General features: G+C 43.4%; 1 protein-coding gene across 3 annotated transcripts in view; it reads right to left on the bottom strand.

Moving 5' to 3' along the window:
* The window catches only part of RAB11FIP4 (RAB11 family interacting protein 4), a 121,312-nt gene that overhangs the window by 56,058 nt on the left and 45,815 nt on the right, over positions 1 to 19,439 (bottom strand). For all 3 annotated transcript variants that reach the window (XM_038156776.1, XM_038156777.1, XM_038156785.1), the window contains exon 3: positions 17,678 to 17,766. In XM_038156776.1, the coding sequence (XP_038012704.1) occupies positions 17,678 to 17,766 (89 nt within the window). The remainder of the gene's footprint in view (positions 1 to 17,677; positions 17,767 to 19,439) is intronic.

Genomic DNA, 19,439 nt, shown 5'->3' with positions numbered 1-19,439 from the left:
TGGACACTGATGTCTTAGGGATTAGTTTTATAGTGTTGACACAGATATTATGGGATATAGCTAGCAACAACCAAAATCATATGCACCTAAATAAAATTTCCAACCCAAGAGGCAGCTCTGCAAGTGGGAAATTGCCTTGTATCAGCTTTCACTGATTTGTTTCACATATGGGAATAGTGCTGAAATATGAAATCATTTTTACACTGGTAAAGTCCCATGGATGAAGGTCTGTCTTGCTGTCTTGCTTTAACGAAACCCATAAAAAAGTCTACTTTTATGAGACACAAAAGATTAACATTGTAAAGTTTCTGCTGCTCTTCCAAGTGTGGTTAAATTTTTTGAATGAGTATAAATTTTTGGCTGGACAGAATTGGGATTCATGCATGCACACACAGAGTCAGGATACATCACAAACATTGGGAAATCCAACTAAACCAGAACGGAATGAGCTGGAGGCAAAGGCAAAAAGCAATTTCAAGGTACACATGTTAAGCAATTGTAATTTTTATCTTTGCTGTCTTTTCTGGTTTACAAGTAAATCTCTACCACGGAGACATTCAGCACACTTTACTATACAACCCCATCTTTTAAGAGCATCCTGCATATATTGATCCTCAAAGTATGGCTCAAGCTCATTATCTTATAATCTGCTAGGTTAGGAAGAGCTCCTGGGGAGCCAACATATGGATGTACTGTGAGCACATTATCAGCAGCTCAGCCCATTGCACTAAGCAGTGGAGCTGGGCACACTTTTTCCTTGTGGCCAAGATGGAAATAATTCGGTTGCTCTGTGGTTCAGTAGACTAAAAGATTTGACAGACCAAATTTATCCCAGGAGTAATTCAAAGAAGATGGAGGAGTTACACCAGGAGTCATGGCCTACTGTGCTCTTCTCCTTGAAACCCCTGCTTGAAAATCTGAGTTATTTGCACAATGAAGTCTGGGCTACTAACAAGTAATTAGACAGCTACATGGGAACGAATTACCTGATTGTGAGATGATTAATTAGTATGCTGTCAGATATGATTATCCTGGATCTAGGGAATGCAGCACATTTATTCTTTGCTCCTTACAAGATGATGATGGCAACATAAAGCACTTCTGCCCTAAATCCCTGAATGAGCAGCACAAGAGCACAGGCAGTAGCACTCAGTACTCAGGGTTTTCATGAAGGTAGGAATATGCAGAACAGACTGACACAGCTCTGTCCTGTCACAGTAGTTCAAAAACAGACAAGGAAACAGCTTCACAAAGACACCTGCAACATACCTCAAATGCACTCAATGCACCACTCCTGACATCAAGCGTGCAGCCTTACAGCAGGAGAGAAGCAATTTCTGACCACCTCTGTTTGGCAGTGTAGGCACCACACTTCAAGACCATCAGCTCCAAATTTTAGCATTGCAAAATTTTTTCAGCCTTGTAAATTTTAAAAATGCCTGTAGGGACTTGAGGATAAACAGCACATTCACCTGTGGCTCCTGAGACACCAGGGAAAGACAGGAAGGCTGATGTGATAGGAAGAAGCAAGATTTCCAAAACTGCTGCTTCTAGCAAAACACAGCCTGACCTAATCAACTGAACATGCATTTTGTACAAGGGTGCAGCAAACTTATAATGCCACCCTTGTGCAGTTTTACAAAGTAGATTTGACACCTACCAATCTCCCTAGACCAACAGCTTCATAAACTAGTACAGGTAAGCAAGACAGGCATGTGCCTTCAGCACCATCGAGAGCTTTGATCCTTTCCCTGGCTGAGGCAAAGGAGCCATGCTTTGCTCTGCCTTTCATTTGGGCAGGCTCTGCAGACAGAGGAACAAGGAAAAGCACTCTGGAAAATTATTAGCCTTTGAAATTCAGTATCAAATTCCACCTACATGCACAGAAGTACTGTTATTATAGATGCTCAGATAGAAAAGCTGGCCCAGCAGACAGGGCACCAGCTGAGACCCAGGTACCTGTTCTCACTCGATGATGGACATCTTCTGTGACCTCAGTTGTATGCAGGCACTTGGCTTATCTAGAAACGAATCTGACTCTGCCACCAACCTGGGCCTTATCCCTGAACAGCTCCATTTATCTTCTGACTTGGATGAATAACAATTTTCTAGCTCCCAGAGAAGCTGCAACAGAATTCATTAGAGCCTGTGAAGCACTTTGATAGGGTAATAATGGAATAAGTATTGTAAATAGTTTTTATGCTAATTCCTTCATCTACATAACTCTGGCCTCATCCTCCAGGAATTTAACTGATATATATGGGATGTGGAATAAATCTCTCTGAAGTTACAAGTCTCTGTACCAAGCTTGCAGATCATTTCCACATCTCTCCACCCATATAGGGCCACCCCACAGTTGTCCCTGCAGGATGAGGGAAAGCAGCTGCTGTGAGATGATAATGAGTGATAGCCCCAGTGCACTGGGAATTGTGCTGCTTCCCTCACCTTTGGCACCAGCCTTCATGGGAAACAAGGAGGATGACAACCCCTTTAAAATCCTCTTAATGACTAAGGCCATGCCCACCCAGCTCTCTGGGATGGAGGTGTGTGGGCAGCTTTTCCTGGCTTTTGTTCCAGCTGGGGTTTTCCCACTCCTGTAAGTAAATGTCATTAGCATTTCTCACATTCCAACCCTCCTCTGGGGCAGCTCCTGATAAATTCTTAATTCCAGATAAACCAAAGCACCAAGGTGCTTCAGAACCAGCCTCTTCAGAAGCATCAGAAATAAAGTCCCTGTGCATACTGGTGACACAAGGCCTCCCAGCCACCACTTCCCTGGGAGCCCTCAGCATCACCACCAGGGTGCTGAGGGCTGTGCTGAACTTGGCCTCTGTGTCACCCCTTATCTAGACAGCTCCCAATTAACAACCTTGTGTGGGCCCAACCAGCTCTAGACAATATTTTCAAATGTGACCACTGTGAAAGGAAAAAAAAAAGTAGGTCAAGGGGATTATGCAGGGTGACTAATGATTGCTGCATGCTGGGCTGAGATGTGAAGTCTGGCTGTGTTTTCAAAGGTGCATAATAATATGTCCTTGTCTGACCTGTGGTGCTGTTGACACTTTTTCTGAGTTGATGCCTCCTTACAAATCCCCATTAGGCTGGAAGCTTGAACACCCACCATGAATGACAGCAGCTGAGTGGAAGGACTATCAAACTTTGCAGAACTCCCATTTAAGTTTCACTTAATTTCTTAAAAGTCAGGCAGCAGAGGCAATTATTTAACTGTCAAGCTCTTTTGGAGTTGTTTGCTGAGGGATGTGGCTGCTGCTCTCAGACTTAGGGCAGGACATGTTAATTCCATGACAGTTCTCTGGAGCTGGACAAGATAAGAGGAGGGGGCTACTCTACTCAGTAGAGCTGGCAACTACAGTCAGGTGAATGTGCCCTGCCAGCCAGCTTGCCATCCAGACAGTCAGAACTTATAGTTTTATCTTTATTTTACTGATAGGGAGGACATAATGGTATATGGAGGGCATGGTTCTGCTGCCCTTCCCAAAAATCACGGGAGGTTTGTAGCAACAGGAAAATGAATTCAGCTGTTTTCTCTCCTGGTCGTGTGTTTAGCATTAGAGTCCCTCCAAATACACCTTTTATTAACAGTGAAGGTAGAATTCATTTTTCTTGGCTGTCAAATGTTCATTAGCCAAGTATCTGTATCAACTTCTCTGTCCTGGTCACAGAAATACTCCCCTTTCTAACTACAGAAATTGGAAGAAAAAACAATTCAGCTATAGCTCAGCCAAACCTACAGTTCCCCACAGGAACTCTGGGGCAACAAGTGCTGCAGCAGCCTGAGAGAACGACAGAAAGCAGCCTTTTGTTTCTATTATGGTCCCTTCACAGGCACTAAGACTAAAAATATCAGCAGAGCAAAGTTTCCTCAACAAACACAGACATACCAGGGAAAACATAACCTCTGGTTCAGCCTCACTGTGAACAGGAACTGGGAGACATTTGGTGTCAGACAGCAAGGCCTTCACATGGGCTGCTGGCAGCTTGGCAAGAGCAGGGTGTGATGATGCCAGACTGGGTGATGCTGGGCTGAGCCTGGAGCAGGGAACAGCAGGTGCAGATCTGCTGTAAGAAGCAAGACACTTTCAATTCATACAACATTTATTTCAGGATGCCTCAGGGAGAGCTCCCAGCTTCAGCAGAAATGTATAGCTGCCCAATAAAGCTCATGAGTGTGGGCAAGGCTGTGACAATATTAGCACCATCCAGACCTTTCAGACTGATTTGCACCTTTTGGGTGATATTTGCATTTACAGAAGGCATGAGGAAGAGCAGCACCGAGGTACATCCCCTAGCTGCCTTTAGATTAGATCGGTTTTAATTCCCAGGTGATTCTACACTGGCCAAAGGACAGAAATTCCTTGCTAGAGCAAGAGCAGAGCTCTGTGACTGAACAGGTATGGCCCAGGCAAGGCCTTTCAATGGGGTCCCACTGAGGCATTGCTAAGTCCAGGCTTGCAGAAGGCTTGAGCTCCTCGCTCCTGAGGTACAGTACAGAACGCAACAGAGGATCCACTTCTGCCCCATTGTTAGGTCTCTGCAATCACAGGCTGAGAAGAGTAATTTTGTACAAATTCCCTGGTTTAAATCAACCCCAAAGTGACTTTTAAAAGAAAAGCCTGCTGGAGCTAACAGTCTGATTGTTCCATAAATCAATTTCTTTCCCAAGTGTAAAATCTCCACTTGCTCATTCCGTGTCTTTCATCCTAATTAAATAGTGATGTGAAGTAATCAGCAAGTATTGTCAATGGCCTGGTGCTGCACAGATACTTCTGAATATACAATATTAGAGGGAAATAAAGCTGATGAAGAAGATTCCCACCCAGCATCTGCACCATGACCTCAAGTGCAGACTGGAAACATCCACTGAAAACCAAGACACCCCATGACTGTGGGCTGAGTCCAGCCAAGGGCCTGCAGTGCTCCAAGTTATGTAAAGAACAGGTCATGGAAGGGGCCCTCCCTGTGCTAAATATGACTTTTCTTTACCATTTCAGCAGGGAGCAAAATACTTCTAGTTACCTTTCACATTCTATTTCCATAATCTGCTCAAATTAAAACACTGAACTACTCTTAAACACTGATCCCTGCCCTTGACACTCACCTCTCCCTTCCAATTAATCATGTTCAGTATGGAAGTGTTCGGATGCCATGAGAATAGAGGCAGTGAGTTAGCACAGGGGAAACTCTGAGACTCACTGAGTCATCCAAGAAGCAGTTACAGATGGTGAAGTGCCTCAGGAAGCAGGAAGGTGTGTGGTCAACGTGGTTCTTTTTACCCTGGGGCACTCCTGGAAGCTCAGGAGCACCAGGGCAGCCCCAGCCTCCTGTGAAATGGGACGTGGTGCCTCCCCAAGCAGACCTGCACATGCCAGCCCCAGGGAGCCATGCTAACAGAGATGAGAGGAGATGTCCTAATCCAGTCTGAACTCCTGGGAGCTTATTCAGGAGAGTCCTTCCTCTCTTGGGTACCAGTTCCCCCACAGGCAAGAAGACATTGCATAGGAAGGTGAGTCCATGCACAGTGGAAGTATCTACGTCAAACTAAATATGACCACTTCACTCAGTAAATCTTGAAATACTCCTACTAGTGCTGGTTTCTTCCTTTTCCAATGTCTTCCTTCTAAAATGAAGTGATCCTGTCCTCCCAGGAGAGAGGCAAAGGAACACAAGACAGGCACTATAAAAATACAATCAAGAGAGACTGTGAAGAGACACCTCTTCCTGTGAAGGTTTTTGATCTAGTAAGACTAGACACAAGCTAGAGGAAAAGCATGTCCCTCAACAGTACTGCAAGTAATGCCCTGGCAGGAAACATCTGATGATTTTGTTTATGGGAGAAAATTAGTGACCTTCAATAACTGCAGAGAAAGTGCTCCAGGACTTTCCCCAGCCCTAGGATCTTGCCTCATGAAGCACATGGGGCAGTGTTATTCAGTACATTTCACTGCTAAAACTTTTCTTTGTAAACCAGCAGGGTATCAGTCATTCTTGGCAGGGCACCTTCTGCAATATCTGAGCACAAACTCCTTCCCCTTTGATATGAGAACCACACCATGACACAGGATATCTCCTGATGGCAGTGTTTGGTCAGGGTGCAGTAATCTGAGAAGGCTTCCTCAGAGTTTCTTTAGAGGCAAGGAATTGTACTAGAGAACAGTTGAACTCTGAATTTACTGCGCGAAACTCCCTTTCATAATTCCTCATAATATCTCACCATTGCTTGGCAGTGAGACAAACAAAAACATTTAAGTGCAGTTTCAAAACACAGTGGAATGAGAAAGCTGATGATTTACTCTGCCACTTGACTAACAGCTTTCCAGGTGACAAACCTGTGGCAGTTCCCACAGGCAGATAACCATGCAAAATGTGATTCATAGTGGGATGGTTGTTGATCCTCATGCTGAACAGTTCAGAGGAAAACAAATATCTGTGAAAGGCAATATTTATCTATTAGTCTCATAAAATACTCTGCATTACTGATTTCCATAAAAATCAGATCTCAGAGGTGCAGTGAAATACTGACTTCATTCATTATTCAGGTCTCCTTACTCTTTCACAATAATAACTAGTCTGTGAAATATTCTGAGGAGTGACAAACCATTTTAAATTCTGAAACCCTGAAAACCCAAAGAGAACCCTGTCAAAGGTGAAGTTGAAAGAGTTGGAAGAAGGGATATATATGGGTAAAGCTCCTACTATAACAGTCTCAAAAGCTTACAAGGTGGGAAAAAAACTCCCAACCAGTTCAGCAGGAGCACAAACTTGTTTCTCTTATGTTCTTAAATTGATTTTTATCATCTAAGAATCTGCAAACAGTTCTTCATGGTTCTTCAATACCCCTCTCCATTCTGGACAGGTTCCCACCTTGCATGCACTAGACCTTTCCATGATTGTGCCTTAGGGCATTGTAACCATATGGTCCATCTCCTGATGAAAGACACATGCCCCAGTTACCCACAAAAATGTTCCCCAATGGCATTAGCCTTCAAGGACACAATAATTAAGAACTCACTGAAGCAACCAACACCAATAATTTTTTCAACAGGCATATGGCAGTAATAAATGCTGAATAGTTATAGATATTGAAAAGTTCTTGTGGAGAATATACAAAAATACACAAGGTTCTGTCTGTTGCTCTGTCACCAAAACAAGACAAATATCCTCTCTGTCAGCTGAAGAAGGTGGCAGCACAGTCAAGGCAGTTGAGAAGCTCCCCCCATGTTAAATGAGGTCAGACTTTGTTAGAGTGCTCTGAAAAAATTTCCACCGTGGGCAAGACAATTTACCTAAGTATTGCACTATTCAATACAAATGGGTAGCCAAAACTCTATGATGTATTTATACCATATTTATGTATTTGCTGTACCTATCAAAGGGTGCAGAGCCTGCAAACTTTCTCTCCTCCAGTCATTATCCTGCTTGGCTCTAGTGGTGTTGCACAAACCCACACTGAGAAAGCCTCTTCCCCAAACAGTATGTGGAGTGACCAGAGACTGAGGCCCAAAGGTAACAAACAGGCAGGATTCACACCAGGGCTGTCTCCTCATTGACTCTCAGGCTCCATGGCTCAAGACTAATCAAAACCTCTTGCAAAGTCAAAGAGTTTGTTATCACAGTCTTATTTAGACAGGCTGGCACAAGCTCCAAGGAATCACCCTTTTGGATACGCCTTTTCTACTTTGTGCATTCCCTTTCCAAACCCTTCCTAGTCCTGGTGGTTCAGACTGAGCCACCAGATTCACACTGTCAGCCCAAAATGCTCATCAGCATTTGCGTCAGCTCTGTATCAACACCGCCATGGTTATGTTATTATTATTATTCAAACTTACACTTCCCAGAAGCTTATCATAACCAAGTTCCAAAACAAGCCTGGGATCAGGGTACACATCCACCCAAACAGGCTGCTCTGTCTCATGGCCTGTTCCCCAGCTGATGCTGGAGTCAGCTGGGCATTTACACTAACAGCCTGGGTAAAAAGGTGAGCCAAATAGCAAGTTTGGCAAATTAAATCCTAATTAACATGGCCTCTCAGGGACCTAATTAATCTTGCCTAGATTTCCATAAACTCAGAAAATGTAACAATTACAGCTTCTTTCCTATTTCTCATCTGCCTTGTTGCAGCAAGGACAGTTTCCACTTTAACCAGTGCTGAAACTGGTTTAGGTTCTGCAAGGAAAGAAATGATCTCCCTGTTCCATGGAGCTTAGGATGAACCTCAGCAGCTTCTTGCTGGCACGTAATTGCTCAACAGAAGCTGCATTTCTCTGCATCCCCATCCTAGACAGGGCCTCTGTGTCCCTGACTGAAAGAAGGTCAAATTGCCCATATTTCTTCTTAATTTTTAATCGCAATTTCATGCTGTTATTTCAGCTGCTGGAGGCAGTGCAGCACAAATCCCTCAGGAGTAATTCCTAGATACTCTCTTGTAGGCTGGCCTACTTTTTCTTCCTGTTCAGTCACAAATTGCTTCTCTGGGCCCAGATGTGTGACAGTGCTGGCAAAGCCTGCCTCTACCCATACAAAGACATTCTAAAAAAAAAAATTAAAAAAATCACCTTTTGATTCTTCTCCAGTTTCTAAAAACAGACAGGATAATCAAGATCTCATTTTAGCTTTATCAGCCCAGCTGAGTACTGGTTTAATTTTAAACAATCCCATTGCCTCTGATGCAGGACATTGCCATGGTCCCCCTGTGGCACTTCTGTGACACTTTGCTGTGACAGAGTCCCACAGTAGGACCAGGTCATAGCCATGCCAGGAGAACCTGGGGGGACACCTGAGAGAGCAGGACAAAGACCACATGCTTTTGTGGGGACTTTGGATGTGGCAAGAGCTGGGACTGACATGAGAGACAAAGGACATGGGAAAGATGTCCTGGAGCTTTCCTAACTGGGAAAAGAATTGGGCAATTTCATGAACTGTTTGGGTCACTTTAGTGGCAATTCTTGAGGCTACTGGAATAATGTATTTGAACTCTGAAATACTGTCTCAGCACAGCAACAGCTGTGTGACAGAAACAACTCCTGTAAGATTTCACCTATGGAAGAATGTTTTTATTTTAGAGGGAAAGTTTCTAGCAGTATGTGCAGCTATTGTTTTGAAAAATGAAAGAAGCTACCTTCAAAAAACAACACTGCTCTCAGGTTTGTCAGAGAAGTTAAAAGGCAGAAAAGAAGCAGCCAGATCCTTTTTATCTGCTTGTGCAATGAGGGATTTTGCTGGTTTTAACAGCTAGAACATCCCTCTGTGGTTGACTTTCTCTTTACAGTTTCATAGTAACCTGGAATCTTGGTTTTATTAACCAGCTTTTACATGTTTACATAAAAATTTCTTCTTCTGAAAAAAAACCAACAACCAAACCCACAAACAAATAAAAAAATACACCAACCCATTTAAACCAATGTTATTTACTAAAAAAAACCAAAACCTATACTTCAATTTCACAGCCTTATCACTGTAAATGTTCCAAGAAGAAGAAAGACAATTGTGCATTGTCCCACAATCATCCATAGATGAAGCAGAAATTTCCCCAAGCAGCAAGGAGAAATGATACAAAGTAGAATATTAAATTTTTAAAAAAATCAAGAAAGAAAGAACCACTGTCAATTTATGAACTGGAGGACAAAGGTTTCCTTGTCAACCAAGTGTCAAGAAAGCCAGTGAATGCTGTGTGCCCTGCCGTCATAGAGCTGCTTTTATTAGATATTTTGGTATTTGGGCATCAGTCAGGAGTTGCTCACCACCCTCTGACCGAGCAGTTGCATTTCTTTCACAGGAACACAAAGCAAGGCAAGTGCTGTCATAATATTTCTTTGCTTTTGTTGCTAGGAATGTTGTACTCAGGACACACCACAAATTGAAGTGGACAGATTTTCAGTACATCAAACAAAAGGCAAAAGGCACTAAACCACAAAGCCATACTTACCTAAAGGACTAAATCAATAAGGATGTGACTTCCTCAATAAAAGAGACCAACTTTTAGCTTTCAGTCATTTCACAGCTTTTACCTAAAGACTATGCCACAGCCTAAATTGGTTTATCCAAGGATGGTAGGAATATTTTGCCATGGCAACTGACAATTTCAGAAAAAACACCCCCAAAACTGTGCTCTGTCAGAAAATCAGCAGATTAAAAGGTTGAAGATAATGACTCAGAAAGAAAATTCAGCTTGAGACAGAAAGTGTCTATTAAGTGGTTCTACCAAAGAGAGGGGTGACAGGCTTCAAAATGGTAAAGTTCTGAATGCTATACAAAACTCTACCTGGGCCACAGAAAAGAAATACTCAAAAAAAAAAAAAAGAGATATAGATAACAATAAGTGTACAAAATTACTTTGCTATGGATGCCTGGAAGGATGCTCCAGTAGGAGCCTTATCTGTGCTACCGAGTCACAGCTGTGATGTCTGAACCAGGCAGTCACACTTCCCCATGTCTCAAAACACCCAGCCAAATTTAGCCCTAAGAAAGAGTAAATTTTAACTCAGACACAACCCTGTGGGGAAGCATACAATCTTTGGCCCCTCACTGATTTATGCTTTTATTACAGGAGACCAGTTGTTCACCTGCAAGAGCAGATGCTTAAAATTTAAACCAGGTAACTGGCAGAATTTGTACAAATTTGTACAGGATTTTCAAAAAAATTATTTTTTTGAAAAGTGCCTGCCTTGCCCCAAGTGCAGAACTGCTCTTTCTTAGTACAGCAGTTCTTCAGGGCAACATTTCAGAATCAGCTTGAGCAGCCAGAGAGGCAGGTTATTTTTATGCAGGTGTTTTGACCAAGAACAGTTATTTTTGCATGTATGCACAAACCTAAAAAATAAAATTCAGAATATCACCAGGTGAAAGTAGGCAATTTCCATTTAAATGAATTCCAAATGGTGGCACACCATGCTCTTCATTGCTCTTGGTAATTGCTCACTGGGGGTTTCTCAGCAGTTGTAGTTAATGTTGCTTTCTGATGCTTGGAAAAAAAATAGGAAAAATGAATTGCTGAGAGCACTGCCTGTAGAGGTTACAATAAACTTCTCACTGGTGCAGACAGTGCACGGTGCCTGTGTCAAATCCTGCCTAGGAACAGGCACTTCTTTCTCTCTAAAACTGCATGGCTGTACTTTACCAAGCTTTTCTCCCACCTTACCCCTCCAGCAAGGATTCAGACAATGACCTTGGGAACAACCCCAGATGTTGATCTAACACCTGCCAGGGTCTAAGAAGTGTTTCTACCAATTTCAGCAGGGGCTGGGATCAATCCAGGCTGGGCCTCCCAAAAGGCCATCTCTGGAGATGCCGGACATATTAATTTCTCAGGGGATGCAGCAGAAGCTGAGGGGAAGGAGAACCTGGCAGATTTAGGAGCACTAGATCTAACACAGACCTCTGGATGTAACAGGTCCCATGGTGGCAGCAGGACATAGGAGCCCCCCAGCATCTTGGCAAGGGGGGCAGCTTGCAAACATGCACTGTGTGATCCCAGGGGAGAGGAAACACCCCAGGTCCCAAGCACAGGGAGGGGAATCTTCACACAGAACATCTGCAGGGCTGAAAACACAATGGGACCCAACAGTGACTGAGAGCATGTGGTGGTGGAAAAAACTGGAGGATGATAAGAAACAGGGGAAAAAAGCTTCAGTTTGATGTATTTGATACTGCTTGTCCTTACCACACTGACTGGCTTCTTCTCTTGGCCATTGGTTGAAAAGGTATTTCCACCTTAGCCACTTGTGTACTTTTTTGTTGAAATAGGAGTGTCTCCACTATTGCTGCCACAGAAGGTGGGAGGAAAGATGGATTTCACATTAAGATAAGCAACACCTCTGTTTGATGTTAGGAAAAACACTATCAAGATAAACCTTCTAACAAATAAGGTCAGTTATTCTCTCCAACCGTGGAGTCGTTGCTTCTAAACACAGAATATATGAGATTAAAATTCAAAATATTCTGGTTACAGGCTCTCCTGCTATCTTCTTCCACAGCCTAGTGAAAAACCCATTCGTATCACAGTGTTTTCACAGGGCAGAATGTTATAGATACGTCAAAATTCATAGGCAGATAAAACGTTATCATGTTATAAATATATCAAATGTAGTATTATTATAAATATAGTATGATGAATATACTAAACATAGTTCTGTTCTAAGGATATTAAAGGTTTACAGCTACACTGACCTAAAATCATGTTTGCTCTTTTAAAGAGCACCTGGAATCCTAAAAATCCTACACAGGAATTGAGACAACAGTTTCTTTAGCAACTTCCACAGGTGTCCCTGAATAGAAGGTGTAATTTGCAAGTAAAAGGGAAAACTTCTTCTATAGAGATTCTGAGTGAAACTCGGAACATCCTAGCCATCACCGGCCCTTAGTGATCCTAGATAACCAAAAGTCAATGCAGTTCCTGTAATTTACCTTGTGTGAATGCCGAGTTCCCTTAAATTTGCTAAGATGTAAAAGGAGTTCCCATAAAATGTAACTAAATCAGGGAACGGGACATCAGTGGCCCATCTGGCTACTGATAGCCACAAGACAGCATATTTTATGATAATCAACCTAAGGCAAATAGTCTGTTTCAGGAGAATCCACTAACATGTAAAAAGACTACCGGTAAAAGCTGTATGTATTCCGGGACTACCCGGTTTTGTGTATTGCAATGCGGCTTTTGAGAACTCGACAAGAGACCAATGAACTATTCCCAAGGCATCGGAGACTGGACTGTTTACACATCTGATAGCATTATCCGTGGACTGGAATATCGAGAAACCATCGGATCAAGAAAAGAACAAAGAAAAGTCATAGCTCCGGGCAAGAAAAAGTGTATAAGAACTGGTCTCAAACTCGAGCATATCGTGAACTCACCACTCTGATGCAAGGAAGGGGGTCAGAGATGTGTGTTTTCATCCAGAGCTAATGTCCTGGGCTTGGCTCTGTCATTTTCGATTCGTGGCTGGCTTCAATTGTAAATTCGAACGCGAAATAAATTTTATACTTTGCTATTTTATCATAATTTGGCTTTCGCAAATTATTGATCAGGCTTAATTGGCAATTTCATTTAAAACAAGAAGGTCCCCCCTGCTCTGACAAAGGTGTCTGGAGATATCCTCAAGCAGCTAGTGGGGAAAAAAACTTTTTTCAGAAGCTGGTGAGGGACTCCTAATTGCTAATGAAAATATTTTCAAAGCAGCAGATCAGCCAGCAGTTCCAGCTCCATCCCAGAGGCAAACACAATTTATTTGTCATGTCTCAACAATTTTTCTGCTGTTCATACAGTGTAATTAATCACTTGGCAGGCAGGGGAACACACAGAGGACTGAAAAGACAGCTCATTCTTTGATACGCAGTGATCATCCTGTACTTTGGGAAGAGACAGATTCACTCTTATTTACAGATGGGAACAGGAAAAAAAAGGTATGTGGCAACTCAATACAGCAACAATTAATAAGAAACAAACATCTTTGACTGAAACAAGGACCCTGCCATTATTGTTCCTTACAACATACTCTTCCACTGGGTTTGCACATAAGGCTTTTGGCCATTGATTCCAGATGAAAAGGCAACTACTCACATGTAAAAACAGCCTGTCCCTTCACAAGGAACACTCAGAAATGACCTGCTGGCTGATGGTAAGAGGCTCTAAGATCTTTTACTCAACCCCCTCTTCTGTCACCTGTTGGGGTGGTCTAGATTCAGGCTCCCTTCAAATTTGAACAGCAAAAATACACCATGTGAAGAGCTGACAAAGGAGCTCCTGTTCTGATTCCCATTTCCCTATAACTTAGGTGCTCAGACAGAAGAGCATCTAGACCCACACCACTGCTTCTCAGGGCCTGCAATGCAAATCTTGGCCAGAGAGCCACAGATGCAGCCGGCCTAATTCCCTGTGAGTCCTGTGGCTAGTGCTCCCAGCTGGCTGGGTGCCTGGGAAGGCTCAGAGCCAGCCATTTGGAAATTTGAGACACAGGCACTCTGCTTTGTTTGAGCTGGCTCAATCTGGGCCTGGCTTTTCACACACAAACTTAGCTGTGGACTTTGTGTTGGTTACCATCTCCAAAGGGGTATCCAAGGGCTCTGAAGTGCTACTAGATGTCTGCCATAAAGCAAACTGGACTAGGGAGACTTTTGTCTCCCTTCAAACCGAAGCCAAAACAAGAGTTGAGGCAAACACTGGGAAAGGAATTTGGGATTGACAAATTGGCTTCTGGCAAATTCTGAGTATTTCTATTACCTCTCTAAAGGCTGTGAGAGACAGAAATTATACTAATGAACAGCACTTGACTGAAGCAGTGCCTCAAATGGAGCACAATTCAGAATTTAACCAAATCAACAGACTCAACTCACAGACAGAAAAGGTTTACTTCTAGGTCCCAAAGCTGAAGGGCTCTAGAACTGCTATTTCCTAACTGCAATCCCATCCTCCTAAGTTTCTTTGGACCACCTGTCTCTGGTCCAAAGAGAAAACACACTCTGCAGCCTGAATCAGTGCTGATGGAAGTCAGTGGGATGGTGTAGTAACCCATAAAAGTTACACTCTTTATGTTCTGCATATCACACCTTAACAGCCTTGAGCTCAAAGGCAGAGCTCTCCATTCGCCTGTGATATCACTCACACAGCCTCTCAATACAGGCCATTAGGAACCTTCCATGGAATGGCCTTACATTTTGAATTGCATACACAATAGGATTTTTTTCCTGCCTTTTTTTTGACAAAGTTTTCAGACATTAAAAGCTTGTTGGCTTTTGCTCTTTGTTTACACTGAAGAAAAACAAAAAGTAAAATCAGACCATTTAAAAAATGTTAAATGAAATGTCCCAAGCTCCTGATATCAGGGGGTTTTATATATCCTTTAAATTATTTGCACTCAGTTGATTTTAATTAAAGGCTGGAGACTTGGCAGTTTCTTCTTTTATTTTTTTGTGGGTTGGGACCTGCAGATGCAGTGGTGATGGCTCTTTTGGAAGAGCAGCTGTGTTGGGCTGTCTGAACACAAGGGTCTGGTTTGGGTCTGCTAACTCGATGATTGTGCTTCTCTGCTCCTTGGCTTAGGCTGGCCCAGCTGATCTGCGACACTTTGATCCTGAGTTCACCCAGGAAGCCAGTTCTGCCTCCATCACTCGCACGCCTGACGTAGCAGCCAGCAGCTCCAGTGCCTCAGATGCATTTTTAGGATTTTCATATGCACCAACTGAAGAGAACATTTAAATTTCACAAAGGCTTTGTCAAGACATATTTTAAATGAATGGGTTGTATGGGTTTTTGGGGATTTTTTGGGTTTGTTTGTGGTGGTTTTTTTTTCCCTTTTGAGAGGTTTGTTACAAAAATTATTATTTCTGACTCAACATATGCAAACAGCTGGACCAGTTCAGGACTTCACAGTGGCTCCTGCCACTTCATCCCACCTCTTGGAATTACCTTTACCTTTTCAGATTGCTGCCTTTGGTCTTCAGAAAGCTACAATACAGGGAGGGGGCTCTTGGGAGGGGAAGCAAAAGTGAAAGCAGAGGACAGGGGAAACTTCTTTTCAAGCCATCAATGCAGAGACAGCATAACAATGAACCAGCTCAGTACCTGCCTTTGTGTAAGCACAGCCCCTTGGGTAGAATAAAAAAGATGCATTCCCTTTTAAAGAATCTATTTGTACCATCTTAGCAGTTGTGTCCTTCTGCTGCCTGGGAATTTGAGTGCACCTGGGAATTAGAGAGACATGCAAAGGGCATACTGGGCTGAAAATCAGATTAGACAGGCAACTACCATTTGTGCCAATGGGAGCTGCTCACAAACTTGATTACAGCACCAGGAATTCACACTCATTAAGGTCTGGGAGATGCAAGGACAGCTTATATGTTTTCCGTATGTTCTTCTTTGGGAACGGGGAACAAACGCCATGAACGGTGATAGCCTCCAATCCACCTGACCCTCAGTTCTCCTCTGCTTCATCGGCTAGAAAATTCCAACTTCCTGCTATAGCAGAGGATCCTTGAGGCGGGAGCAGAGGCTGCTCACGCATTTTCCCAGTCTTTAGCTGACATCTAGCGAACAGTTTCCAAACTGCACCTGGAGGACCTGGAGATGGGAGATGGAACCAGCCCCTCTGGAGAGCAGTGGTGCAGAAGAGCTGTGGGAGAAGCGTGGGATGTACAACAGCACACACCATTCCCTGTTCTCTTCCCATCACGACAGCTCACCTGGCCTGGGCTCTGCTCCCAGGCTGCACAAATCCCACATTGGGTCTATTGAAGTGGACAAAAACTGCTGTAGGACCCCACTGCAGTAGTGCTACCCCCTGCAGGGATCATCCAGGGGGCTGGTGGACATCACGACTGACCAGCAAGGCTTCCAGCACAGCAGGGTCAGATCAGCTCTTTCTGAACAGGAAGGATCACTCTCTGCCCCTTCCCTCTCCCAGAGGCACAAATCCAGCACTCAAATGGGAAACTCAGCAGCTGTTACCAGGATTAGCAACTGCAATTCCAGCCCTCAGGCTCACCTGGAGGATGGATGGCAGAAGAGGTGCAGTTTGCAGAGTTTTGCAGTTTGTCTTCAAGAGCTCTCCCCAGCACATCTTTGCATGACAGCAGATGTGAGATCTCTAAGGAATACAGACCCAACTGTCACTTGCATTCTAAGAGTGTCAGAACCAGCCTGACACGTCTGCATAGCAACAGGGGAACATCGACTGTGTGCAGAGCCTGTTTGCATTTTATAGCCTCCATCAGCTACTGCAAACCAAGGAGTCTGGTTTATGGCATCTATTAAGGTAACCAAGCAACAGCATGGTGGGTATCTGTGTCATCAGTTATAAAATACAGGGGTTTAGAAGCAAGCAGAGTGGGGATGGGCACTGAGGTGCAGGAAATGTCTCTGTATTTTTTGTATGGACAGTGAAACCGTTCTGTGTAACTGCAGCTCACCAGCACACTTATCACATCCTTCCTCAATACATGAGAATTGTCCTCACACTTCACCACCTGTGAAGATAAAAATGCTTTTCCTGTTGATTTCTGTATCACTTGCAGTCTGTAGCACCACTGACACACAATCCTTCTCTGAATGCAGGATGCTAACTGCACCTTTAGTCTTTACATGGGTGGAGGTGATTAAAACAAAAGTAAAGCGAAGAAGGGGCAGAGATGCTAAAAGGAAAACTTAGCAGTACTCTACTTCTTAGACTGCACAGACAATGATAAATAATTAAGGATACAAATGAGGATCTTTAATGGTTTAAAAATATGCTACACCCACCAGCCAAAATACTAGCAAAGGTTTCTAATGGTGTTTTGTTTCTGCTTCCCAACAGCTGTTGAGGCCCTGTTTATTATCTGCAGAAGGTCCCTAAGGACTTGTTCACCTACAAAGTTTGACTGATTTAATTAGATACAAACCAGTGTTTTCCACTTATGAGGTGCCAGCGAGCTTGTACAGGGATCTCCCTTCACAGCCAGGTGAATAAGCTTGTAAGAGGAACATTACCTAAATGCTAAATATTTTCCCATCAGTTAACCCGTGTTAAATGCGGTTAAACAGTATGGATGGCTTGCTAACAGCCATGAACCTAGGAAGGAAGAGTCAATAGGCCAAGTAAAACAACAACATTTACAATGATCCAACTACACATCACTCCAGAGGCTTCCTCAGCCCACTAACATGAGACAGAAACAGTACTTCTCTTACCTGGTAATAGTAATCAACATATTGTGGCTGGTAGTGCTGGGGCTCAGAGTTTTCAGGAGACAGGACATCTTTTAGTAACTCTTCACAGCCTGGCAAAGAGAAAGAGGAAATGGTCAGGCCAAGAGCTTATCTTCCATCACATGGACAATGGAGGAAGAAACACTGGTTTCTAGCCAATCTGTATGCACAAAACCCTGGAAGGCAGCTTTGGGATCTATTTAAATAGATGTAACACAACTCTGCCTTCAGAGTTCTGCCCAGCATACATTCAACATGTGGAACTTGGAAAGTGCAATTATCTCAGCATGGATACACTAGCCTGCAATGAAACTGAAAGCTGAGCATTGCTAGGCTTGGTAAACTACCCTGTGGGGTACCAACCCACCTCTAACCAAACCCAGGCTCCGGAGTCAAACACTGGATTTGCAGGCTTGGCATGAGCTACCAACTATTGCACATCAGTGTGAGGTGGAGCTGCTTCTAATCTTCTTTGGTCAAAAATGACAAAGGGGCAATGCCTAAATGTCACAAATCCCCCTTCAAAAAAGCTCTGTCACAGAGTGTTTCACAAGCAAATATCTATGCGCTGCAACCACAGATTTGAAGCTCGTGTGTTTGCTTTTGTTAACAACAACATTAAGAGCTGGAAAAATCAATGTCTGTGTTTCCCTCGGTCCTTCTCTCATCTGAAAACCTGAGACAAATATAGAAACACTGAAATCACCAGATGCCTTGTTCCCCATTAATTACCAGTGACTCCACTTGGCAGGGTGAGCTGCAGAAGGCAGTAATGTCAGGCCAGGTTATTTTAGAGCACCCAGTTCACAGCCTTGGGCCCAGACTGTGTGAAACCTTCTCAACATGTGTTGTGCACCATCCTACTTGGAAGCTGCAATTGTCCAGCAGTTATTCCTCCCTTCCATCCCAGCACTAACGCAATATATTTGGCTGTGACATTACACATGGATACCACTCCCAAAGTGAGCCAGAGGAAACAGGGTGATGGTGGGAAGTGTGAACTGAACAGGTTTATACCATTAGCTGACCTTTTCTCCTGGTTTTACATGAAGGAGTAACATCTGTAGGGATGAAGACATGTTGTGGTGGTTATGGAGAGGAGTCCCTTGCAAAGGAAAGGAGTACTTTAGAAACCAGGAAAAATTACCAGATGGAGAAGCCTAATAGGGGGATCACTGTGCTGTCCCTGTCTGCCACACACAGGCACATGTCGAGGTAGCACCTGCTGAATGGAGACATCATTAAGACTTCAGAAATGTCATGTGGACAAAGGCAGCAAGACTTTTTTTTCCTTTTTCAGCTTTTGTAAAAAAGTGTCCTGGCTGCCCTTGTCCCTGGCTTCAGGGCAGCCAGGTCAAGGGTGAGGGACAGAGAAATCTTGACTCTAGGTTTCAGAAGGCTGGTTTATTATATTATGATATATATTATATTATATTTAAAAAAAACCCACACACTAAAACTATACTAAAAGAACAGAGTGAAAGATGCATCAGAAGGTGAGACAGGAATAGAAAGGAATGAATAACAAAGGCTTGTGTCTCCCCCCAGAGTCTGACCCAGCTGCACCCTTGATTGGTCACTAAGTAGGAACATCCAACATCGACCAATCAAGGGAGCACTTGTTGCACTCCACACTAGCAGATAATAACTGTTTACATCTTGAAGCTGAGGCCCTCAGCTTCTCAGGAGAAGAAAATCCTGGTACTGAGCAGATAAATGAGGATAAATGCAGCTGTTAAATACC

Source organism: Motacilla alba, chromosome 18, assembly GCF_015832195.1.
Source record: "Motacilla alba alba isolate MOTALB_02 chromosome 18, Motacilla_alba_V1.0_pri, whole genome shotgun sequence".
Classification (NCBI taxonomy): Eukaryota; Metazoa; Chordata; class Aves; order Passeriformes; family Motacillidae; genus Motacilla; species Motacilla alba.
Note: the sequence above shows the minus strand (reverse complement) of the source record. Positions and strands in the feature narration are given on the sequence as shown.